At 51.1% G+C, this 25,353-nt stretch overlaps 1 protein-coding gene across 2 annotated transcripts in view; it reads right to left on the minus strand.

Moving 5' to 3' along the window:
• Nucleotides 1-25,353, minus strand: part of CACNG2 (calcium voltage-gated channel auxiliary subunit gamma 2) — a 113,949-nt gene that overhangs the window by 6,271 nt on the left and 82,325 nt on the right. For both annotated transcript variants that reach the window (XM_059080790.2, XM_067010121.1), the window contains one exon: nt 12,314-12,397. In XM_059080790.2, the coding sequence (XP_058936773.1) occupies nt 12,314-12,397 (84 nt within the window). The remainder of the gene's footprint in view (nt 1-12,313; nt 12,398-25,353) is intronic.

The following is a 25,353-nucleotide window of genomic DNA, read 5'->3' on the forward strand; positions in this document are numbered from 1 at the left end:
CCCCCCCCCCCACCCCACAAAGCATTTCCTGACTTCCTTCGGCAAAGTTAATAGCTCTCTCCTCTGCACATTGGGGCACTTGGGGCACACGGAAAGGCAGTGTGTTTTAGTGGTTGGACGCTGGCTTTAGCGTTTATTAGCTGGATAAGTTTGGGTAAGGCATCTCACCTTTGTGCCTCAATTTCCTCACCTGTAAAATAGGAATGGTGATAGTGCCTGCCTCCTAAGATTTCTGTGAGGATTAAATGAGTTAATTCTGATAATGTCCTTAGATAAGTCTCTGAAGGCACATAGTAAACATTTGATTGATGGTAGTTATTATAGTAAATATTTGCTTATATATATATGTGTCCACCATAGGTCGTGGGTTCCCATGAGAGCCAGGATGTAGCTGTTTTTTCAGTTCTCTCTCTTCGTTCGTTCTGTCCCCACCACCTACTTCAAAGCCAAAGACACAGCCTCTGATACAAGTTCGCCTTGTGAATAAAAATGGAGAGGTGGTCCAGGAAGCGGAAGAAGCTGACACATTGCAAAGAAAAAAGAAAAGAAAAAGCAAAAGCAAATTAAAAGACCCTTCAGGATAAGTTAAGAAGGAAGGGGTAACAGGCAGGAAAAGAAAATGTTTTAATGAATATTTTACTCCTGCGTGTGGGAGGATGAGAGTGCAGAGGGGCACAGACGGCTGAGGGCAAAGGGAAGGCGGCAGGGGGTGTATAGTGGGGGGACAGTGTCTGAAAGATGACTCAGAGGGGTGGAGTCCTCTACAAAGTGTGTCTGGAAAGTAAACTATTTTTTTCTATCCAGATTCAAATAGGCAGAGGGTGATCTCAGGGCTTCTGACTCCCTGTCCTGGGAGCTATGGACAGGCAGGAGACAGAGGTGTCTGGAGGCTAGTGTAAGGAAAGGGATGCTTTCTTGACATGTTCGGGTGGCTTGAATGGTAACCTAGGAAGTTGAGTCCTTTTCGACAGAGGGCCCTTTGGCTCGGCCCAGAGGTTGGCTGCGGGTCTATGTTTTGGAGGGGAAGTGCCCCCCAATGCCCCACCCCTGTTCCTTTTGGTGGCAGTGTGGCCACGAAGGATATGTGAAGAAGAGAGTTTTTCTATATAGCACTTGAAGAATTTTTCTAAGAGTTTCAGGCAGTTTGCTGTGACATGTGATGTAAAACCCTTCTCTTCTCTCCACCTTGGACGTTCAGTAAGGCTACACCGCTAGTGATGTTCCTGGATGAGTGGATTGTTTTGGGGGGCCTTGACGAAGGGTGGAGTTCTGTATCCGGGGGGGACCGGAGCTGCCCATATAGAAGCAGTGGTGAGAGGGTGGAGGACAGCTGTGTCACTCGGCGATCTAGTACCCCTCTCCCCCTGGAGGCAAGGACGGTGCTGCCTCCTTCCCAGACCCGAGTGGATGTTCTCTTCCCGCAAGTCATCTCTGAGATGATGAGCTGTATCCCCAACCGGATCCCCCAGCTCACACCCCGCCGCACAGACACGCACGCCCGGACGTGCACACTCATAGCTACCTGGATGCCAATCTTCATAAGCACGCGGACGTGGTAAGAACGTATTGAAGACCCAGCGCACAAGAGATAGTCTTGGTGAAGCAGCCACACCATGTTGGGTCTGATGTACCTGTTATAATTTAATCCTTGTGACACCCCTGCAGGGTCTATTTTTTGCCACAATTTACAGATGAGAAAACTGAGTTTCAGAGAGGTGAAGTAACTTGCTCAAAGCCACCCAGCTAGTAAGTCAGGATTCAAGCCCAGGTCAGCCCAACTCTTGGACCACCCTGGGCTCTCCCTCTGGGGCTTTCAAAGAGCCTGGGAAGCATGCAGGGTCCAGAAATCGGGGTTCTGGTCTCAGCTCCGCCACTCACTTGCTGTGTGGCTGAGATAGGTACCTTGCCCTCTCTGGTTTCCCCACGTGTAAAATGGGTGTGGACCATTGGCCGATTTCGAATGCTTTTGCCCTCTCCACGTGGATATGATTTCTGACCAACTGGAAAGGGGGACGACGGCATAAGGAAGGAGAGAGAGACTGGTGTGACTTCCAAGGGGCAGTGGCGGCCGCTCAGATGAACAAGGCGGATGAAGTTCTCTGACCTTCTCCCTCCAAGAAAGCAGGCTCTTCCTGCCCGCAGTATGCTGCATTTGGCAGACTGGGACTGCGTCCTCAGAGCTCATGCCTCACAGCAGCCCTGGGCCTGACGTTTCCAGTTCAGTCTGGTCTGCTGTGGGAGCCCGGATGTCGCAACTCAGCCTTCCTGCCAGCAGAGAGAGGGAGTACCAACTGTGGAGGGAGATGAGAAACTCTGTGTGTGTGTGTGTGTGTGTGTGTGTGTGTGTGTGTGTGTGTGTGTGTGTGTTTGCGCGCGTGCATGGGCACGTGTGTGCGTGTGTTTGTGTGTGTGTGATAAAGAGGGGGGAGGCTGGAGGGAGAGGTCTGTTGTATTGCAGCCAGCAGAGAGCAATGTGGAGAAAACAGGACCCCTTCACAATGTACCAAAGCAGCTTATGATATGGCGACAAGCAGGCAACACAGACGAAGCCTCTTCACTCCGGCAGAGCCAACCCAGACGCTAGGCTCCCGTGGAAGAGGCCTCTTTGCCCAGAAAAACGGTGACGGGGGGAAGCTGGTAAACAGCGCCAAGCCTAGGAAGGCCGAAGTCCGCAGGACCCAGATCCAGGCTGGCGGGAAGCTGGTTTGGAGCAGGCCGGGACCCCTACACTGAAACAATCTCTCGAAAGAGGTCTTTCTGGCTGGGCAATGTCACAGACAGAGTGGAGATTTTGGAGTTAAGTCACACCTAACTTCAGATCCTGGCTTTGTCACTAACTAACTGTGTGACCTCGGTCAAGAAACTAACACAACGTTGTAAATCAACTATACTTCAATAAAATGGAAAAAAAAGAATCTGCATTTTAACAAGATCCTGGTAACAAGACTTGTATGTGTCTGAAAGCTTGAGAAGCACTATTGTAAAGATTAAATTGGATAATATCTGTATTGTTTCTGATGCTAGGCGGGCAGTAAAAGGTAGCAATTTTTGTTATTTCTAATGTCCTTTCCCCTTTCATGCCAGACACAACTTCCCCATGAATTGTCCTCACTTCCCACTAAGGCTGGGGTGGTCTTACCGCTAAAATCTATCGTGAGGGGCAGAAAATATCTCATTTATTCAATGCACAAATATTTATTGACCTCCTATGAGTACACCTCCTATGAGGTGTTATGGAACTACATAACACCTACTGACATTTCCGGGGCTCTTCCTATGTGCCAGGCCCTGTGCTGAGTTCCTTCCGTGCATGGACCCACTTAAACCTCCTACCAACCCCATGAGCCATGGGCCTTGGCTTAAAGGAGATTACAAATACCTAAAGCAGGCACTGTAAACTTTTTCTGTAAAGGGACACATAGTCAATGTTTCTGGCTTTGCTGGCCATATGGTCTCTGTTGCAATTACTCAACTCTGCCCTTGTAGCCTGAGAACAGCCGTGGGCAATATGTGAACAAATGAGGGTGGATGTGTTCCAATAAAGCTTTATTTATAGAAACAGTTGGTAGGCCAAATTTGGCCTAACCGTTGCAGTGTGGCCACCCCAGGCCGAGAGCATAATACACTGTACCGGGGAAAAGCTGCGTGGTTCCGAGTGGGGAGACGCTTTGCTCTTGACTGAGTGGCCATTACCATGCCTTGTTCCAGGCACAGAAGGCATAGGGGTGCAAAACCAGGCCTGGTCCATGCCTTTATAGGGCTTACATTCTCATGAAGGAGATACAGCACAGGTGAACATGGAATTACCAACCAGGATGAAGTGCTGGGGAAGAAAGGTACCCATATGGCACCGTGAAGGCAAGTGACAGGCTAATGTCACCTGTAGATGGCTGATGTTGCCTGAGGGATCAGAGTATGATGGGCCTGTGTACATATATGCACCCATTGCTTTCACTGACAGCTCCATGAAGTAAGCGCTGTAATCACCCCCATCGCACACAGGCTAAAACTGAGGCTCAGAGAGGTTAAGCCTTCGCTCAAGGCCACCCAGCGAGGAAATGGAGGAGCTGGGTTTGTGAACACAGGGATTCTGACTCTAGGCTCTGTGTGCCTAAGCACTGCACCCCCTGGCTCTCAGAGCATCCTCTGAACTCACGTGGGCAACAGGGAGGCTTTCCCTGAGAGGGTGGTGTTGGTGCTGAGGTGGATGGAAAAGTGAAGCTAACTGGGCAGAATAGAGGCAGGGTGTTCTAGGGAGGCTGTGGTATGAGCAGGGGCTGGAGGAAGCGTGGCTCGTCTGGGGACTCGAAAGGGCTGGTCACAAAGAGTTAGTGCGGGGCCAGGCCGCACAGGAACTCACGGGTCGTCTTTAAAGAATCCGCCTGCCAATGCAGGAGACACGGGTTTGAGCCCTGGTCCGGGAAGCAACTAAGCCTGTGCCCCACAACTACGGAGCCTGTGCTCTAGAGCCCGCGAGCCACAACTACTGAGCCCAAGTGCCACAACTACTGAAGCCCGCATGCCTAGAGCCCGTGCTCCGCAACAAGAGAAGCCACCGCAGTGAGAAGCTCGCGCACCGCAACGAAGAGTAGCCCCCGCTCGCCGCAACTAGAGAAAAGCCCACACACAGCAACGAAGACCCAGTGCAACCATAAATAAATAAATAAATAAATTTATAAAGGCCTTAAAGCCGACAGGGCTGTAATGATCTGATGTATATATATATATATATATATATATATATATATATATATTTTTTTTTTTTTTTTTTTTTTTTTTTTTTTGTGGTATGCGGGCCTCTCACTGTTGTGGCCTCTCCCGTTGCGGAGCACAGGCTCCGGACGCACAGGCTCAGCGGCCATGGCTCACGGGCCCAGCCGCTCCGCGGCATGTGGGATCTTCCCGGACCGGGGCACGAACCCGTGTCCCCTGCATCGGCAGGCGGATTCTCAACCACTGCGCCATCAGATCGGGAAGCCCGATCTGATGTATATTTTAATAAGCAAATGAATATGTCAATCCCAATCTCTCAATTTATCCACCTTCCTTACCCCCTGGAAACCATAAGTTTGTTCTCTACATCTGTAACTCTATTTCTGTTTTGTAGATAAGTTCACTTGTACCCTTTTTTTAGATTCCACATATAAGCGATATCAAACGATGTTTGTCTCTCTCTGACTTACTCCACTCAGTATGAGAATAGATAACTAATAAGGGCCTACTGTAGAGCACAGGGAACTCTACTCAATACTGTGTAATGGCCTATATGGGAAAAGGATCTGAAAAAGAGTGGAGATATGTATATATATAACAGATTCACTTTGCTGTACATCTGACACTAACACAACATTGTAAATCAACTCTACTCCAATAAAAATTTTAAAAGACAAAGCAAATGAATTAAGAAGGGGTCCAGGGTAGCTACAGGGCACCAGGAGGAAGCTATTGCTGCTGACCAGGCGATGGTGGTACTTGGACCAGGGTGGGTACAAAGAGTGGGGGCGGAGGTGGCTGGATATGAGGGGTGTTTCGGAGGTGAAGTTAAACGTGGTGAGGAGTGGATATGGGTGGAGAAGAGGGTGGCGTTGAGGATAACTTCTGGGTCTCAGGTTTGCTGGCTGGCTGGATACAACCCCATAAGCAACTGGGAGAGGATCAAGCCTAAGGGGTGAGGGGAGGGAAATCAAGGTTTGGTTTGGGGCACGCGGAGTCTGAAGTGTTTTGGGGACGCACACGTGGAGTGTGGAGGGACAGTCGAATGTGTAAGATTGGGAAGTGGAGGTGCACGCTGGGCTGAAGCTGTAAACGGGGGCGTCACAGACACAGAGGTGAGCACAGCAGAGCTTGAGCTTGGAAGAGTTCAAGGGTTCACCTTGAGGCTTGGGGAGCCCCAGTGTTTAGTGACTGGCTCGGGAAGACCTCGGGCCAATCTCATGGTGTCCCGGGGCCTTCACTTCCTTGTCTGTAAAATGGGGCTGCAAATCGGAACTCTGTCTACCTTACAGGGTGACAGCGGTTAAACAGGAAGAAGAATGTGGAAGCTTTTGAAAATACGGAACCTTGGTAAACTACGAACAATGTATTGTTTTCTATGCTGGTGACAGAAATGAAGAGTGTCGTAAGTACCCAGGAGGGAATGACATCTTGCCTTTTGGAGGGGGCGGTCTCAGTCATAAATTCCTCGCTCACCCTCTTTTTGGCCAAATTCTGCAGACAGATCATCTCGTGATCCAGTGCCCTGTGGGCCTGGCACCTGTGGTGTCCTGCTGTGGCGGGCACAGCTGGAGGACAGGCAGACAGCCGCACATGGGCGCCCTGCTTCCTCACTCAGTCCGGCGGGGGTGGAGAGGTGGTCCCTGGGGGTGGGGAGAGGTGGGCAGACCTTTTTCTGGGGCCCACTCTTTGCCTGGCCCATCCTGGGGCCTGAGTGTGGGCTTTCCCTTCTCTGGGCCCCAGGTCTGGCTCAGGTGAGGTTGGACCAGATGATGCCTAAGGTTGCATCCATCCCTGGTGGTCCTGTGCCCCCCAGACCTCTGCTTAGGGACCACTCAGCCAGGCTGGCCAGGTGCAGGTCATGCCTCTGATCAAAATAGTTGCCATGATCAGGTATACAGAAGGCAGGCTCCTTATTTTCTGGGCATATTTAACTTTATGCCTGTTATTCCATTTGGGATTTGATCCATTCTAATGGGATAGAATCGCAGATGTGCTGGGTTGGGAGGAGCTTCTAGGCTCTGGGGCATCTCTCGCCCTCTCCTCCCGAATGCTGTGAAAAGGGATAGACTGCCGTTAATGCATGTGAGAGTGAGTGTGAGAAAGTGTGAGTGTGAGAGAGAGAGTGATGGGAGAGAGAGGAGGAGAGGAGGGGAAAGGTAGGGGGAGGGATGGAGAGAGGGAGGGAGGGAGAGCCATCCAGAGTGGTGGTTAGGAGCATGGGCTCCTGATGTGGACCGCTTAGGGTCCCATCCTGGTTCCCCCCACTGGCTGTGTGGTCTCTGTGCCTCTCCTTTCTCATCTGTATAGTGGGGACACCGACAATACCTACCTCCTAGGGTCATTGTGAGATGAATGAAGATAACGTATACAATGTCAGGCCAGGCACACACATAGTCAAGTGTCCCATGAACGTTTGTGATATATCTATTGACATAGGAAAGGGATTTTGGAGTCCAGCAAGCTTCCTCTGGGAGCAGCACCTGTGCAGGTGCTGGATGCTTTCCCACTTCCTGTGGTCTCTGGGGTGGGTGATCAGCTGCACGAGCTCTGGAGAGACGGCCTGAGCGCATCCCATGTGCTGCGTGGTCCCCCGCCCCCCCGAGCCTCAGTGCTCTCCTCTGCTGCAGGGCAACGATCAGCACACCCAGCTCCCAGGGCAGCAATGAGGGGTGTTGAGTCAATGCATGTGAGGCTATTAGAACAGTGCCTGGTACCCACTAGCAACAGGAGATGTTAGTTCTCACACAGCAGAGCGTATTATTGCTGCTTCTCATGGGCCTGGGGTTACCTCCACTGATGTTTATTAAAGTGCGGGTCACGGAGTCAGCGTGGTGGTAGCTGCATCCAGCACTTAAATAAATGAACCAGGACAGAAGAGAAACTGTCTCCGTGGGCGGAGGGCGCGAAGGGGAGGTGCCGTTCGAGAAGGGTTCGCTCTGGTTGCATGCATGTGAGTTAGTACGACTTATAGCTTAGACGTTCCCTGACTGCAGGATGTGGTCACACCCACTGCGGTGATCTCTGGAGGGAATGTCCCTCACGACAGTTTTGCTGGAAGGGGCTTCAGGTCCGGGGCAGAGGGCAGGAGCACGCAGCCTGGAAAACCATCACGGAGGCAGATGGCATCCCAGAAAGTGTGCTGGGCTGGGGTAAGTCCCTTTCCCTCTCTGGGTCTCGGTTTTTTCCTCATCTGTAAAATGGGAGGAAGGGGCTGCGTGACCCTCGGGGCGTGTCTATCTCCAGCACTTCCGCAGCGGCAAGGATGTCTCCCTGAACTTCTAAACTCTAGTGGGAAGTGCTCCCCTGGGGCAGCTGGGGAGCCCTAACAAAGCACCTCCCTAACCCTTGTCTCAGTGTATCCTCAGAGCCCCCTGGGGGACTCGTATTCATGGAGGCTCAGAGAAGTTGAGTAACTGATCCAAGACCACAGAGCAGAGCTCACCTTGGATTCAGGACCTTTCACTCCAAGTCCCAAGCTCAGACCTTGCCTCCTGGTATCCCTCTCACCTCCCGCCTCGGAGCCCGCTGTGTGCCTGGCGGAGGGGAGTGGAGAAGGGGCAACAGGGAGGAGGGGGGTTCTCTGAGGCTGGGAAGGGAGGCTTTGGCTCAGCTTGAGACCCTCCATCCGCCTCAGTCCTGATTCTGGGGAGAGGGTGAACGTTCTAGGCGGCCCTAGCGAAGGTGGTTCCTCATTCATTCACTCAGCACACATCTCCCGGGCCTGACTGGGGGCAGGCCCTGTGCTGGCCGGAGCGGGGGCAGACTCTCTGTTTGCAGCTACTCCCTGCGGTGTCCTCAAGCTGTTCACCACCCAGTGGGAAAGAAGAGTCCGTAACAGAAATCGTAACATGCAGCCTGGAAAACAGAGCGGTCACCTCCCCGCGACCCAGCCTTCTCGACATTCCCAGCCTCCGAGAAGGGCAGCGCTGTCCACTGTCTCCCAGCCGGGATGCCCAGATGTCATCCTGAGGCTTCTTTCTCTCACCTCCCCCCACGCAGGCTGTCAGTAACCCCTGGCGGCCTCAGAACCGGCCCCCTTCTCATCCAGCTCCCCGACTTCCGCCCTGGTCTGAGCACCTGTGTTTCCAGCCTGGACTCTGGCCGTCACCTCCTACTGGTCTCTGTTTCTGCTGGGACCCCAGACTCAGTCCTACAGCAGAAGCAGAGCGGTGCTGTTAGCGTGGCTGTCAGTCCTCGCCTCTCTGCTCAGAGCCTTTTCGTGCCCCAGTCCCAGAGTAAAGCCGAGACCCACAAGCCCTGGCCTGGCTTCCCACCCACTGTTCACACCCTCCGCCTCGCTGCATGCCGGCCCCAGACACTTTGCACTGGCTGTTTCCTCTGCCTGGAACCCTCTTCTCAGGGCATCTGCAGGACCAGACACGCCCCCTCACTGCCCTCAGGTCTCTGTTCAAACGTTACCTCCCCAGTGAGGACCGCTCTGCCCACTGTACTGAGAACTCCCGCGCTCCCTCTCTCCCTTCCTCAATCTCTATCCTCCGTACTGTTCACTGTGTAACATACCGACAATAATGGCTACTGCCTCCGGAATGCTTGCTGTGCTCTGCGCCGGGGTGAAGAGCTGTCTTATACCGACTCACTCCAGCCTCATTACAGCCCTGCGAAGGTACCAATGACATCATCCCCATAGGGAGGAGTCCGAGTACCAGGGGACTTAACTGACAAGTGGCAGAGCTGGATTTGAACCCAGGCAGCGTGTGCTAAAGCCCGCCGTTATGTTCTCCTGTCTCCTACTGGGGGTAAAGTTCTGTAAATTTACCGCCAGATAATCCTCAAGGGCCTGCCTGCCTCGGCTGCTTTCCACCTCCCTTACAAATGGCCCCTCTGTCCCCCTTACAGGTGCCCGTTCCTGACCCACGGCTGCCCCCAGGGGGCCCTCCTGCTGCCTGTTCTTGCTCTCAGGGGGCCAGTGACTCCGGGAAGATGTCAACTCCCAGCTCAAGCAGAATCGGGTGAGATGTCTCTTGAGGTGGAGGAATAGGCCCCGTCCACAGCCCTCCCTCCCTCCCCCCTTCTGTCCACTGCTGGCTCTGGAAAAAGAGTAGTTGGCATGGCAAGGCCCTGATACTGCAGCTCTGGTGTGTGTGTGTGTGTGTGTGTGTGTGTGTGTGTGTGTGTGTGCGTGTGTCTCTGCATTGGTGCCACCTTCCTTAGGGAACCCTTCTGGAATGATCACCTCTAGTCTGGGTTGGGGCCAGGCTCCCTCAGCACCCCACACTGCCTTCTATCCCTGCCTGAGGCGTCTGTGTCAGGTTCGTGGGTCTGTCCAGCCTTCGTGGCAGGTGTGCTGTAGGTTTAACGGACCAGAACCGGAAGTTGACTCAGGCCCCGCCCACTTGGGTGCAGCTCCACCCACCTCCCTGGGCCAAAGGCACGCCCGTCTCCCGGAGAAGCTCCGCCCACCTCGCTGGGCCCCAGCTTTGCCCACCTCATTGGGCCCCAGCTTCGCCCACCTCATTGGGCCAGGGATCCTCCTAGAAGAATGACCTCTGTCTTCTAGCTTCTCTAGCCAATCAGGTTAGAGCTTAATGGAGGATGATGGGACCTCACATCTTCCAGCTTTAAAAAGTCACTTTTGTTGTCTAGCCCCAGATTGGCATATTACAGATCATGGGTCAGCAAACTCTGCCAGATGAGGCCTGCTGCCTGTTTTTGTAAATGAAGTTAAGTTTCAATGGAGCAAGTACAGCCACGCTCATGTGCTTCTGTATTTGCTTTTGTGCTGCAAGGTCAGGTATGAGTAGTTGGGACAGAGACTGTATGGCCCACAAAGCCTGGAATATTTACTATCTGTCCCTTTACAGGAAAAGTTTGCCAATCTCTGTTACAGAAGCTCAAACAATATGGTTGGATTAAGTCAATTCATGTCAGACCCTCAGAAACCTGCACTGCTAATGTACATTCACGTCTTCTGTCCGGAGACACCAAAATGAACCAAACACTCTAAGCCATTCTCTCTTTAAAATTAGGGAAATGGAGGTATAGACTAGGTAGGGTTACCCACTGAAGAATCCTATATCTTTCTTTTATTTAACAAATAGCATTTACTGAGAACCTGCTATATTCCAAGAGCTGTTCTAGGCAGAGCAAAGAATGAGACAAGTGTCCTGTCCCAACAAGCACTTGGCATCTGGCTGATAAAGCATCACACCCTCACTGCGTTCAGCCAGTGCACCTTTGGGTGCTGGCTCTGCTTTGCCCCTCCTTCCACCTCCGCCCTCCGGTGAGTCTCTGCTGCCCCCTGCGTCCCAAGTCCCGCTGTTCTGAGGCTCCTCCCGCCAGGCTGTGCTCTACCTGCAGCCATGGACCGTGTCTCATTCATTCCTCTGGATCGCCACAGCGCTGAGTACGGCCTCTGGCATACAGAAGGTGCTCAGTCTGCCTTTAGGAATTCCATCTAAGAGGAGCATCTTGCAGGAATTCATAAAGGGAAAGGATGAGCTTTGTAAGATACTCCCCCCCTTTAAAAAGAAAGCTGTAAATGACGTGATGTTTCCTTCCCTTCTCTTCCCAGCCGCCTGGCTGGCTTCGTGTTCCACGGGCTTGCAATGAAACCCAGATTTCAGGCTCGCCTGAGAGTTGGGTTTGATGTGAGGAGTAACTATTGAAAGCGACAGAGGTGATCCATATAATAAAATGCCCCCCACATTTTTCATAAAAGTGATCCAAGGGTAATACTAACCGATGCTGTGGGGGGATGGGAGGGAGGCTCTGGCCCGGGAAGGGCACCTGGGAGCAGAAGGGGGCAGGCAGTGCTCCTGGGAGGAGAGTAAACTCCCTCAGGAGGTGCTTGACTGAGAGCCTGGAGCAGAGCTTTCTACCACTTCTGCTCGGGGCGGCTTTGCTGTACCAGGCATCAAGGACCCTTAGCCCCTCTCCTGGAAATCCTTTTCTCCCGGAACATTTTGCCCTGTTAGTTTTTGCTGATTCTTGAGAGATTTCCTCTGGGTCTCAAAATTCTTTCTCTTGATAATATGTCTCAGGTGGATTTAAGATCACAGCTATTACATCAGGATTTAACTTTGACTTGACTTGTGGGGAAAGAAAAAAAATCTCATTGTTTCAGTAGAAGTTCCAGTCTGACACTGCCTGATGAGTTTCTTCATTGTGTTATTCAAGAAATAGCTACTGAGTGCTTTTTACGAGCTGGGCACTGGGCTGGGAATACAATCATGAACGAGATAGGTAGAGTCTGTCAGAGTCCTAGTGGAGTTGGCAGCACTGCGAGGGAGCTGGTTGCTCAAACAGACAAGGACCCCACAGCGTTATAAAGGTGCTAGGCTCTGGGAACCCCTTCAAAGTCCTGGAGGACTTCTTGGAGGAGGTGATGTTTCAGCTGAAACCTGGAAGATGAGTAGGAACTTGCTGACAAAGAGGGGAGAGAAGGGCATTGCAGGCAGAAGGAAAGCGCATGCATGAAGGTTTGGCCACTGGGCAGGAGAGGAGGAGGGAGGCTCAGCTTTTTCCTGCCCTCTGTGGTGACAGGGACCTCTAGATAGTCCTGGCCTTTGACTCTCGAAGGATGGAAGGGCAGGACCCACCACGAGGAAGGAGATAAAAAGAAATTGCATGCACTCACGGAGGAAATATTCTGCTGTGTCAGCTTCGTAATCTGCATCCTCTGGGAAGTGATCGATTTGCTTGCAGAGACCTTTGAAGTTCCCTGGAAAACAAGGGAAGAAAGAGCTGGTAAGACATCCTAGGCTCTGGGGATTCAGAGCCCACCGGCCTCTTCCAGACTTCTCGCTCTTCTGAAGCTGGCTCAGCCCTCTCCCTCATCCCCGAAGGAAGGTATCGCTTTGTCTGTTTGGACATCTGTCTGGTGAATCAAAACACACACACCCGCGGTGCTGTGGAGAGGATCTAAGGCTTAAGACTTCAAAACCCAGCCTTCCATCTCTGCATCGAGGCTTCTGAGGATTAGCTGAGGCGTGGAGGGCAGTGGAGGTTTGAATCTGTGCTGGGGACTGCCACGGAGGAAGCTGGTGAATGTCAGTACACCTGCCTCTGCGCCCCAGCCCGGCTGGGAGTCACCTCGCATCTTACAGGCGAGAAAGCAGATCGCTTTCCAAAGAAGGCCGACCCCAGACGGGGCTGGAGAACATTCCCACAGACCTTTAGATGAGCTTGCAAAACATTTTCTCACTGGCAGTTACATAGAATTCACTATATGCAGCCCCTGAAAGTTCTGAAATACCCCTAGGGTTGAGCCCCCCAAGGGAGCTGGGCCCTCTGCCAGGCTCTTGGACTACGACTCAACCTGTGAGAGGGGTATTAGCGTCTCCATTTTACAGATGAAGAAACTGAGGCTCAGGGAGGCTAAACGACTGAATAAGTACTCATGGCCAGGAAAGGATGGAATAAGGGCTCAAACAAAGACCTTTTGGTTCTAAACATTTCCTTGGTGATTGCTGAGAAAGTGAGAGCTGGCTCAGATGCAAACCCCTAACCCAGTGTCCAGTGGGCCCCCAGCAGTTTTCTCTAATGAATGAGTGAACTATTGGATGCGATCTTCATAAAAACTCACGTGGAGACTAGCATTACAAGCATGGCCGCTTCATGACAGCAGAGACTTTGTCTGTTTCATTCACGTTGTATCCCCAACACCAGCATAGGCACTATAGATGTTGCTTAACTTTCTCTGAATGACTGAACCCTCGAACCTGTGCAGGGAGCTATGGCAACAGCGGGTGAGAGGCAGGGCCTGCGGCTGGACTGCCCGGGCCTTGGGTCTGGGCTCAGCTTCACGAAGACGCCTCCGTTTTCTCAGAGGAAAGTGGAGGACAGAGCAATTCTTCCTTCACAATTGTCATGGGGATTAAACGAGTTGACACGTCTAAAGTGCTCAGAGCAGTACCTGGCACGTTAGTAAATGTGCTGGGAGTATTGACGTGAGAGAGATATGAACCTTGACTACATTTAGCCCCTGACATTCAGGATTTTCCTGTGATAGTAGCTAATGTAACCTAATTAATACAGTCCCCAATACGTGTTAGCAATTTCTTTTCTTGTTACAGGATATTGAATATAGCTCCCTGTGCTATACAGACCTTGTTCATCCATTCTATATATAATAGTTTGCATCTGCTAATTCCATCCCTCCCCCATACACCCTCCCCCTTAGCAACCACAAATCTGTCCTCTATGTCTGTTTCTACTTTGTGGATAAGTTCTTTTTTTTTTTTTTTTTTTTTTTTTTTTTGTGGTACGCTGGCCTCTCACCGCTGTGGCCTCTCCCATTGTGGAGCGCAGGCTCCGGACGCACAGGCCCAGCGGCCATGGCTCATGGGCCCAGCCGCTCCGCGGCACGTGGGATCCTCCCGGACCGGGGCACGAACCCGTGTCCCCTGCATCGGCAGGCGGATTCTCAAGCACTGCGCCACCAGGGAAGCCCGTGGATAAGTTCATTTATGTAATGTTTTAGATTCCACATATAAGTGATATCATAGGGTATTTGGCTTTCTTTTTGACTTCCTTCACTTAGTACGATAATCTCTCGGTCCATCCATGTTGCGCAAATGGCATTACTTCATTCTTTTTTATGGCTGAGTAGTATTCCATTGCATAAAGAAGTTTTATTATTATTATTTTCAATTTTATTTATTTACTTATTTTTGGTTGCGTTGGGTCTTCGTTGCTGCAAGTGGGTTTTCTCTAGTTGTGTCAAGCGGGGGCTACTCTTCGTTGCAGCGCGCGGGCTTCTCATTGTGGTGGCTTCTCTTGTTGCGGAGCATGGGCTCTAGGTGCGTGGGCTTCAGTAGCTGTGGCTCGAGGGCTCAGTAGTTGTGGCTCACCGGCTCTAGAGCACAGGCTCAGTAGTTGCGGCGCACGGGCTTAGTTGCTCCGCGGCATGTGGGATCTTCCTGGACCAGGGCTTGAACCCATGTTCCCTGCGTTGGCAGGTGGATTCTTAACCACTGCGCCTCCAGGGAAGTTCCTCTGCGGAGTGCCTGAAAGCCACAGACCTCCCATTTTGGGGAACGACTTCCAGCCCGCTGGCGCGGAGCTTAACGCTCCTGCCCTCACGCGAAGGAGCAATTTCTTTTCATATAGGATCCTGAGCCTTTGTAGCCCATGGAGTAGGTTTTATCACGTACTACAGAAATTATTTGGGAATTTTAAGGCATTAGTACACAGACCTGTGTATATCACATATAGCTGTATACACAGGATACAGGTGTGCTTATATAACTAAGTATTTTAGGTATTTCTTGCTGTTATTATGTAGGTAACTCTATACTACATATTATAGAGAATATGGTTGATCCTTACTCTCCACCCCCCCCCCTTAACTGTCTCTGTACCAAATTTGCTTCCTTTCCCCACTTTTGCAAGAAAAACAATTCCCCAGAGCATAACAGAACTTTGGGTAGCTTCGCTGCAGTTTTATAGGATCCGAAGAGCACAGCGTTTCACTCCAGATGCTCCCATCAGGGCAGGCGTCTTCTAAGTGCGGTGGGCAATCTCTTCTCTTGCTCAGCACCCTCCCCACCCCATACCTTGCTGTCTCCCCCTCCTCTGTTGTCCTGATCGCATCCCACTCTGCTCTCGGCATCCTGCTGCATTAACCGGAGGCCTCCCGCTCCCCCTTCTAGCTTATCCTCCATCCAGCCACACACTCTTCTCTCCTGAGAAGTCTTTGTACCTGCTGCTAAGAGGATAACATAGCCTCCCCCTTGTTAAAAGTACAAATCAGTGTATTTACAAAGCACTTTGCAGAGCACTTTCATTTTCTCTCAATTCAGTCTGACAAATATTTCGTCAGTGCCACCTTGGTGCCAGGCATCTTTACAAGGAATCCGTACAGGAGGTGAGGCGCGCAGGACGGTACTGAGGTGCCCCGAGGCTCCTAAAAAATTGGGGGCAGTGTTCAACCCCCAACAAGGGATCACAGGTGGTGTCTCCACGTCTCTCTTCTAAGGGTCCCACCCTTCAGGCTGATGGACCACACCTGCACCTTCTCCCCACGCAGCCTGGCTGTCCTGCTGCCGCAGCCCGTGCCTCCATCATCTTTGCACTGTTGGGTCCCAGCATGGTGCCTAGCGCAGGAGAAGCGCTCCAGAGATGTTTGTTGAGAGGCTGTGTCAAATAATCAGCAGCCAGACCTCTCCAGTGAGGTCCAGACCTGGGTATCCAACTGCTTGTTTGATGTCTCCTGGTGGATGTTTAAAAGCACCGTACACTCAGCAGGTCCAGACTGGAACTCATGATCTGTCCCTCAAGCCTGGTCTTCTGGAGGCACCAACTAGGTCAGCCAATGCCTCTCCATCTCTCCCTTGTGAAAACTGAGCCTAGCCATCATCGCCGACATCTCCTCCTATTCCCTGCAGGCTCCATTCGTCACGACATCCTGTCTGTATTAGCTCTCAGTATCTCAAACCCATCAATTTCTTTCCAACAATAGTGGCACCCACTGCCAGGTGGGTGCTTGCTTGCCTGGATGACTGCAGTAGCCTCCCCACTGGTCATTTTGTACCCACTGTTATCCGTCTCTACAGGGTTATCATAGTGAACCTTTGAAAATGCAAATCTGTTCAAGCCACATCCAGTTTGAAACACTCAACAGCTTCTCGATGCTCTTAGGGAAAAGCTCAACATCTTTAACAGGGCCTGACCCCAACTTCTGTCTGGTCTCACCTCCCTCTTGGTGCATACGCCATCTCTGCTGTTCTTCCTGCCATGCTTGCTCCCACCACAGGGCCTTTGCACACGCTGGTCTACCTTCCTGTGCCCCCATCATATCCTTTGTTGTCCCTCTCTCAACCTTCTTTGGCCCTCCTGCACTGTGCTAGTGGGGTGTCTGCCATTATGCTGGCTGCTCTGTGTTGGGGGGAGGTGTTAAGGCATGAACGATGCTGGTGGGAATGTTCTGGTAGAGAGGGAAGAATTGATAACCCAGGGAGGGGATGGGGCAATGCAGGAGCAATGTGAGAGGGGATGAGGTCTGGGACACAAGTTCAAGGTTGGCCTTATATGGACGATGGTGTGTCCACCGCGCTGGGAGGGAAGGGGCATCTGTGGATACAGATGCAGGGGATGAGTAGGCATGGTGGAAGATTGTGACACTTCTCTTCTGGTTGCTTTTCCTGATGAAATGGGAAGCATGCTCATCAACTGAGAATGATGAAGGGGAGGAAGGGTTGGAGATTTGAGGGAAGTGGAAAGTGAGCTTTTTCACCACGAGAAGGGGAGACGGAATGGGCCAGGCTTGAGACGTGAAGTATGGGTGTTGGTGGCTTGAAGGTCCCTCTTGAGATTCTGTGGTTTTCTCTGAACACATTTAGTATGTGGCTGCAGTCTAGCTGGAGGGTTGCCTTTAACCAGGATGAGGGTCAGTGAGATGAACGCAAGAAAGTGAGGGGAGAAAGGCAGTGATTCTTAAGACGGATCAGACCCTAAGCTGGTAAAAGGGACCGTGAAAAGGTGGTGGGATCAACGTACTGGAAACGTAAGGTGAGGGTCAAGGGATAGTGGCGGGAGTGAGTTGGGAGGGTGGGGCATGGGAGTCAGAGAGCAGATGCAAAAGACTGAGACTGTGGGACGGGCGTGGTTATTGGTAAAGTCAGGGTCAGTGAGAAGACCATGAGCCGGGTGGCGCAAGTCGGGTGGAGGTAGGGATGCCATTCAAAGTATTTAGCAAAGCTCATACAAATTAATATACAAGACAAAACCAAATAACTTTTGTACATAAAACAAAACGAAATGTTTCCTTTTATTTCCTATAGACATCAATTACATATGATAAAACTGCTTACCCAGTTAAATGTTGACGTGCAAATGATTCATCAAATTATTCTAATAAACCCCAAATCAATGGTTGGTTTTTAGAAATTATTGGTGCCACCTTTCGATGATGAGGCTCTTACAAGCTAAATGATGGCCCTGTCTGGACCGAGATTTGACACAGGGAGCCACGCCCCGTGCTGCTGGCCCTTCTCTGTTAGAGGAAGCATCATCCTGTCTCTGCGATACAGAATTTTCTCCTAACCTGCCTGATGCAGTTCAGTTGAGGACTTCTCCCGGAAAATAGCCCCCTGTCCTGGAAAGTGCCAGAGCTGGGAGTGGTGGAGTGGGCGTGGTGGTGGACGTGAGAAGGAGGGAAGCGTCAGAGGCAGTGCTCTCGTGGGCACTGGGGTGAGCACAGCCCGGACCTGCCACTCAGGACCCTTCGAAGGTTCTGATCTTCTTGGGTCCTTGCATCCCCCCTGCAGAGCCAGATGTCCCGGGGCCTGTGGAGGCACAGAGCTCACCCTCCATCCATCCTTGGGGAGTGGGGAGAGGCCATGGGCCTCAGTCCCAGCCCCTTCCTTCTCTGCGTGTCCCAACCCTGCTCAGCCCTGCTCCCCACACTTGCTGGGGCCGATTGATGCTATGGGGTTTCGGTATTAAACAAGCAGTGATGCAGGACTTGTAAGGGCTGGCTGAGCGAGGGGGCGGGGCCAGGTACCGGGAGGACTCGCTGCCTGCCTGTGAAATCTCCCAGAGGACCACAGGAGTAGCACTAGGGACTGAGGCAGCAGCAAGTGGTAAATGTCTCAAAGAATGGGTGGGCGGAATGCCCGGGAGGCAAAGAATGGAGGTGCGGGGGAGTCAGGGTAGAGAAGGCTGGGATGAATTTCAGGGAGAAAGGATTTTAGGAGAGAGGCCTGGAGGTGGAAACAGCAGGGAGGGTGCCACCCCCCCCCCACCGCCAGGCCCAGGGGTGTGGGTGATAAAACACCCCCGTGTGGGGGGTGGCAGGGGGTGGTGTCCTCAGGGGAGGACAGGTTTCCATCAGAACAAGAAGAGAAGAGATTGAGAACATGGGGGATTCTGCCGACATCAGGACAAAATTCCAGAAATCCCAGAGCTGGGATCTGTGGGGCTGGGGGAGTTGGAGATTGGGTCAGAACCCTGAGGGACGAATGGTTGGTAGTGAGGAAAGACCCAGATAACCTGGAACTCAGGCTATGGCAGGATTGGTCCCAGTGGTCTCTGAGGTTGATGGTGATGATGAGGCTGTGAGTCTCGGCTGGAAGCATAAGGGGTCTCCAGGAGCACCTGGGGCTCTGTGGCCCAGGACTCAGTCTGACTAAGGTGGTGCTGAGGCTCATGAAGGGGTGGTGCTACCAGTAGCAACCCATCACCTTTGCTGGAATCTAAGTCTGGTAGAACATCTGTGTTGGCAGACATCACTACCGACAGCGAAGAGGGGTGTCATCTTGTTTTCCTGATGCCAGCCTAGAGTTCTGCTGTATTTCTTTCCGGTTGGTGGTCATCAAGCCCAGCAGTTGATACAGCTTCAGGCATAGATGGATCCAGGTGCTCAAAAATCTGATGTCTCTCACCATCTCTGATCATCCTTCCTCTCTCCCCAGGGTAGAGACTAAGGGCTGACTAAGTGCCTGGGCCTGGTGTGGTGGAGGGAAATCTGACCTGATTCTTGCCCTTCAGGGGCACACAGTCTGGGGGCAAAGGAAGAAAGCACAGAATTTACTAGAATGTAATGTCTCACGTCGTATATTAGAGGCATGTATAAGGCCTTATGGGAGCATAGTTGTTCAGCTGACATTTATGTAGCACCAACTGTATGCCACGCTTGTGCGATCTGCTGAGGACACCAAGGGAAAAAATATACTTTCTCCCACAGAGCATGCCGTCTACGGGAGACAGAGAACAGAGGCTGTGGGGTAGCAGGATGTGTGTTGTGACGAAGCAGGGCGTGTCTGGGAGAGGCCTCCTGACTTGGAAGGTGGAGGAGTTATCCAGGTGAAGCAGGTAGGTAGGGGTGTGTGTGTGTGTGTGTGTGTGTGTGTGTGTGTGTGTGTATCGGGGCATGCGAGGAAGCGGTGGAGGGTGAGAAGGGATTCTAGGAAGAAGGACCAACAAGAGCAAAGTCAGGGAACTGCTGGGCACACAGGAGGGAGCAGAGTGTCTCAGGGGTCCGGGAGGTCCTCCAGGGCAGAGCTGTGGGTAACGGGCAAGCCTGGAAGCAGCGGTGTGCTGGAGCCGGCTTACATCAGGGGAGCTGATCGTTACTGTCTCTTCCTAACTCACACGAGTGGCTTGAAATCAGCCATGGTGGGAGTATTTGCACCACGGGAATCAGCAAGCACTACAAATCAAGGTCCCCTTTCCCTGCCCAGAGAGCCAGCTGTTACACATTCACCAGGACACCCTCGCATGAAGGGCAATCTCGTATGAGGCCTCGGCTGGTGCAAAGACGTGACATCTTCGTGGGACTGGAGGTTTACAGGAAGATTGGTCCCACTGAGAGGGCTGGCTGGGTCAGGGTGAGGGCAGGAGGTGGCTGGGGAGGGGCAGGGGCCAGCTCCTGCAGGGACTTGTGGTCCAGGCTGAACTGAGGAGGGGGTGTGTCAGCGTCCACTCCCCCTACAAGCATTGGCTTTGAGCTTTTGGAGGATGAGGAGGTGGGGGGACTCTCCCGCCATGAACTATATAAAGGATTATTCTAATCACCGCGAAATCTCCACTGAACCTCCACCCCAGAGGGGCCAGCGATGCCACGCCAACCCCAGAGCCCAGGGATTTCAGGCCAAGCTGAGGTGGGAAGGCCAAGGGCTGTGCCTGAGGCAGCTACAACTCTGCCTCCAGGAATTTCCCGCTTCAGACTGAACATTTCAGCTTGCAGGTATTAAGTAGTTTAAAAGGAGGTTTCCTCAGCTTTGTGAAAAGCACATTAATATCTCACAGCACCAACTGCTGTCTCATTTATTTGAGATGCAATAAGCTCTTCATAAACCCGGTTATTAAGGGTTGAACAGACGCTGTTTTATTTTCCACATATTCATGAGAGTCTGAAAGAGCAGCTCGGAGCTGGGAGGGTGCTCGGAGCGGGCCAGTTGATGCACGGGGAGGAGATCAGCTAAGTAATTTTTTAAGTGAGGCAAAGGAAGGGCTTGGTGGGAGCTGCTTGCGCTGTGTTTTAGACCTTTTCTGCTCCTGGCTGTTTGCTTTGCTGGCAGGACCCTCCCTGACCGCAGGGATTAAGGAGACCTTGGGGCAGTGGGGCGAGGCCTGGCTCGTCCCTCTCGGGAACCCCAGGCCCCGAACAGCCCTGGCACGGGCTGCTGCTGGAAGGTGTGAAAACAACAGCCTTTCTGGCTGTCCATAAGTTCACTCATTCCCCGTTCATTCATTCACTGAATTGTTTTGAATGCCTGCTATGTGCTAGGTCCCGTGCAGGCACTGGGCCGGGTTAAGTGGGGTAAGAAGGCTGTTCTGCCTGCCTGCCTTCCTCGATTCTGCTCTATCTTGTGCCCTGAGCTCTCACCTTCCAGAAGCCCTGGGCACAGCACTGAGCACTTGCCCATACAACCTCTGGGAGTATATCCTGTCCTGATTCTTGTCAGCGGCTTCTTTAGTCCTTGCAGTGTGATGTGGGGAAGGAATTGGACCCCAGACTCAGAGAGTTCCAGCTTCTAAGCCTGGCTCTGCTAGCTATTAGCTGTGTGGCCCTGAGCAAATCATGTGACCTCCCGGTGCCTGCTTCCTTAGCTGTCAAAGGGGGATATTAATCTCTGCCCCGTGGTGAGATTCTGAGGACTCAAGGAGATAACAGAAGTGAAGGCCCCTTGTGCAGTTCCTAACCCAGAGCAGGCACTCAACGAATGTAATCCTTTCTCTTTCTTCTTCAAATGATGCCTCTTTCAGGAAGCCTTTCTTGATTGCCCTTAGTTGGAAAAACTCTTTCCCTCCTCTATGCCTCTATGAGGTGCTTCTAGATTTTAATGGGCCTAGGAGTCACTGGGAGATCATGTTAAACCAGATTCTGACTCAATGGGTCTGGCGTGGGGCCTGAGACTTTGCATTTCTCACAAGTTCCCAGGTGAGGCTGATGCTGCAGGGTCCCTGGTGGACCACACTTTGGGTTGGTTTTCGAGTACTTTGTATCTGCTTTGATCATATTTTGTGTTCTGGTATCATTGTTTAGGAACAAATGGCTGCAAATCTGTAAGTTTCTCAAGGGCAGAATTTCTTCTAGAGAGTTTCCTGAACGTACCATATTTCCCTTGATTCCAAGATGCTCACATGCACATTTCAGTGAAATTGGGTTATGTCTTATAACTGATAGGTTCATTTACTGCTGTGTGTCTCTTTTCTCCTGAACAATCATTATTACTTTGATGGTGTGTCTCATAATTAATGATGATGGCTACACAACAGTGTTTATTGAACAAATGGACAAATAAACAAATGAATCTCTGTGTGTGTGTGTCTATGTGGGCAGAGAGTATTCTATACATTTCCATTCTCCTGAACAGATGAACATTATGGCAACTATTAGAATTCCTGGGGGACCAAGATCTTTTGTACCTCTCTTATTAAAAGCTTGTTTGACAGTATCAAAATACGTGTATAACCCAAACCCCAGCAATTTTTCTTGGAAATTTGCCTTGGGAAACCCTTGCATATATTCATGAGAAGATGTGTGCGAGAATGTTCCTAACAGTATTACTTGAAACAAGAAAACACTGGGGACAACTCACATTTCTATTGTCAGAAAAATGATAAGAGCTTGGAGTATATTAATATAATGGTATATAGTATAATATAATGGTATATAATATAATACATAATATAATATTACACAGCGATGAAAGAGAGTAGATTACAGCTACACATGTCAACACGGTTGAGTTCTACACACATAATACTGAACATAACAGAACAGAAATAGACTCAACAGGCATAAAACATGAACTTATGGTTACCAAACGGGAAAGGGGGGAGGGTTAAATTAGGAATTTGGGATTAAAATATACATGTTACTATACATAAAATAGATTACCAGGGACTTCCCTGGTGGCACAGTGGTGAAGAATCTTCCTGCCAACGCAGGGGACACGGGTTTGAGCCCTGGTCCAGGAAGATCCCGCTTGCCGCGGAGCAACTAAACCCGGGCACCACAACAACTGAGCCCGCGTGCCACAACTGCTGAAGCCCGTGAACCTAGAGTCTGCGCTCCGCAACAAGAGAAGCCACCGCAATGAGAAGCCCGCGCACCGCAACGAAGAGTAGCCCCCGCTCGCTGCAACTAGAGAAAGCCCGCGTGCAACAACGAAGACCCAACACAGCCATAAATAAATAAATTTATAAAAAAATTTTTTTTAAAAAAATGGATTACCAACAAGAATCTACTGTATAGCACAGGGAATTATATGCAATATCTTATAATAACCTATAATAGACAAGAATGTAAAAAAAAGAATATATATATATATATAACTGAATCACTTTGCTGAGACTGAGAACTTGGAAGGATCTGGGTTCCGAACTTCAAGGCCCCTTCATCACAGCCTTGCGGCTTTGTCCCTCCTACCCCATACTGCTGACACTGGAGCAGGCTCCCAGGGACAGGAAAACCTCAGACCCACAATCACCACAATGTGATTGAAAGCCTGTTCCCGAGGAGGTTAAGGACACTCCACAGAGGTAACAAGTCAACCTAAAATGTACTCTATAAAATAGGCCTGTAGGTTTGGGTGTTGTCAAAAGCCGCGAGGAAACCTCTCCCAAATACAATTCTATTAGTTCAACTCCTGCTGCTAGAGAGATAGCGAAGGTCAGTGGTTAACCTCAGAGTCTGGAGGCGGGCAACCTGGGTTCATATCCCAGTTATACCACTGAACCTCTCTGAACCTCAGTCTTTTCATCTGTAAAATGGGGACACAGTAGAGCTATCTCATAGGGCTGTGAGCCTTGCATAACACACTGAATTGAGAGGGCTTAACACGGTGCCTGGCATCCAGGAGGTGCTCAATAAAGAAGCACCAGTCAGGTGCTACTGCCTGGGCCCCATGCTGGGGGTATAGATGGGTTACACACAATCTCTGCTCTCAAGAAGCTCACAGACTAGTCAGAGAGAGTAGTGATTACACTCCGATGTCAAGATTGCTCCCAGGTGGGGCTCTGTCAACCCCAGAGCCCCAGGAGTAGGCGGATAATGAATACATACTGCCATGTGCCAACAGTTCTAAATTCATCTTGAGAGGCTGGTGGCATAGTGGAAAGATGGCCGGGCCACTTAGTGAGAGAGCTGGTGCTTGAGCCATCTTTCTGCCACGCCTTAGCCATGTGATCTTGGGCAAGTCGTTCACTTTGGGATTTATTCAGTATTTCAGCTGGTCCTCAAACTTCTACTGAGTGCCCACTAGCTATGGTGGTTGAGCTGGGCGCCGTGGTAGAGAGGGGATCAGTACAGCAGGAGTCGCCATCCCCGGGAATGCTGTCTAGGAGACACTGAGACAAATAATCAACTTATCTGACCCAGAGTGAAAACAACAGCTAGGGCGGGGTTGGTCACCGTTTTGGTCCCTTGGAGAAGCTGCCACGACCTAGGTGCTGGGCTAAGCACTTTACACTTCATCCTCAAAAACCCCTTTTATTATTGTCTCCACTTCAAAGGTGTGGAACTAGAGGCACAGAGAGGTGAAGACATGCACTGAAGGATTCACAGTGTGAGTGAAGGAGCCTGGATTTGACCCCAGGCGGTGGGGTTCTAGTGACCACTAGGTGATATCGTTACAGCAGAGCATGGGAAGCTGGAGGGTGGGTGGGAGGGTGCCTGGCTCCGTCTGGGTGGTGGTGGGTTGTCAGGAAGGCTTCCTGGAAGAAGCTCCATCTCAGATGAGCCACGAAGGATAAGTAGAAATTGGCAGAGGAGTGGGAGGGTAGGGAGGTGCTGGGAGGAACAGCAAGGGTTAACCAAAAAGGGAAGATGGGATCCTGCGGCCGAGAGCTTTGGTCTGTCTGAAGGACAGATGGTTGGGCTGGATATAAGCCTGTGTGCGTGTGCGTGTGCGTGTGCATGTGCGTGTGCGTGTGTGTGTGTATGTGTGTGTGTGTGTGACCAGTCCAGAGAGATAGTAGCTGTGGTCAGATTATTTGGGACCTAATAAGCCATGCAAAGTATGGACTTAGGAGGAGTGGGGGAGCCACCTGCTTTTAAGCAGGTGGTTAATGTGACCAGACTTGTGCTTTAGGGTGATGGGCCTGGTGGCTGCATGGGGAGTGGACCGGAGGGACAAGCCTGGAAACCATGAGCCCAGTCCAAGCCACCAGCATCTCTTGCCTGGACCAGTGCGATGGAAGTGGTCCAGGTGAGAGATGGAGGTGGCTCTGGCAGGGTGAGGACAGTGGCGATAGAGAGATGTGGGTGGATATGAAGTCCGTTGAGATTTATTTATCCGTAAAATGGGGAAATGGGCCAGTCCTGCTTTCCTGAGGGTGTAATTGAATAGATGAAATGAGGTGAAAATGAGAGCTAATAAACCCGCTTGGTAAATTGCAAAACTCTGTGCAGAGGTGCAGGCTGATTTAGCGCAGTTATCCTTCAGTGAATGCGATGGGGCCAGACAAACAACTCTCCCTCCATATATATCCCTCCTATTCCCTGCACAAACTGCTGCTCTAAAACTCACTAGTTGTGCCACCTTGGGTAAGTCACTTCCCCTCCTCTGAACGTCTATCTTCTCCTTTGTAAAAGTGTTTATGTTGTAAAAATGAAAAAGATAAGGTGCAGAGTACTTGACACTACGCCTGCCACCTAGAAAGTGCTAGGAAATAAAAATCTTTCCAGAGCTAGCGTCTCTTCCACTACTCTGTGTACAAAGATCA

This window comes from Kogia breviceps, chromosome 12 (assembly GCF_026419965.1).
Source record: "Kogia breviceps isolate mKogBre1 chromosome 12, mKogBre1 haplotype 1, whole genome shotgun sequence".
In the NCBI taxonomy this organism is placed as follows: Eukaryota; Metazoa; Chordata; class Mammalia; order Artiodactyla; family Physeteridae; genus Kogia; species Kogia breviceps.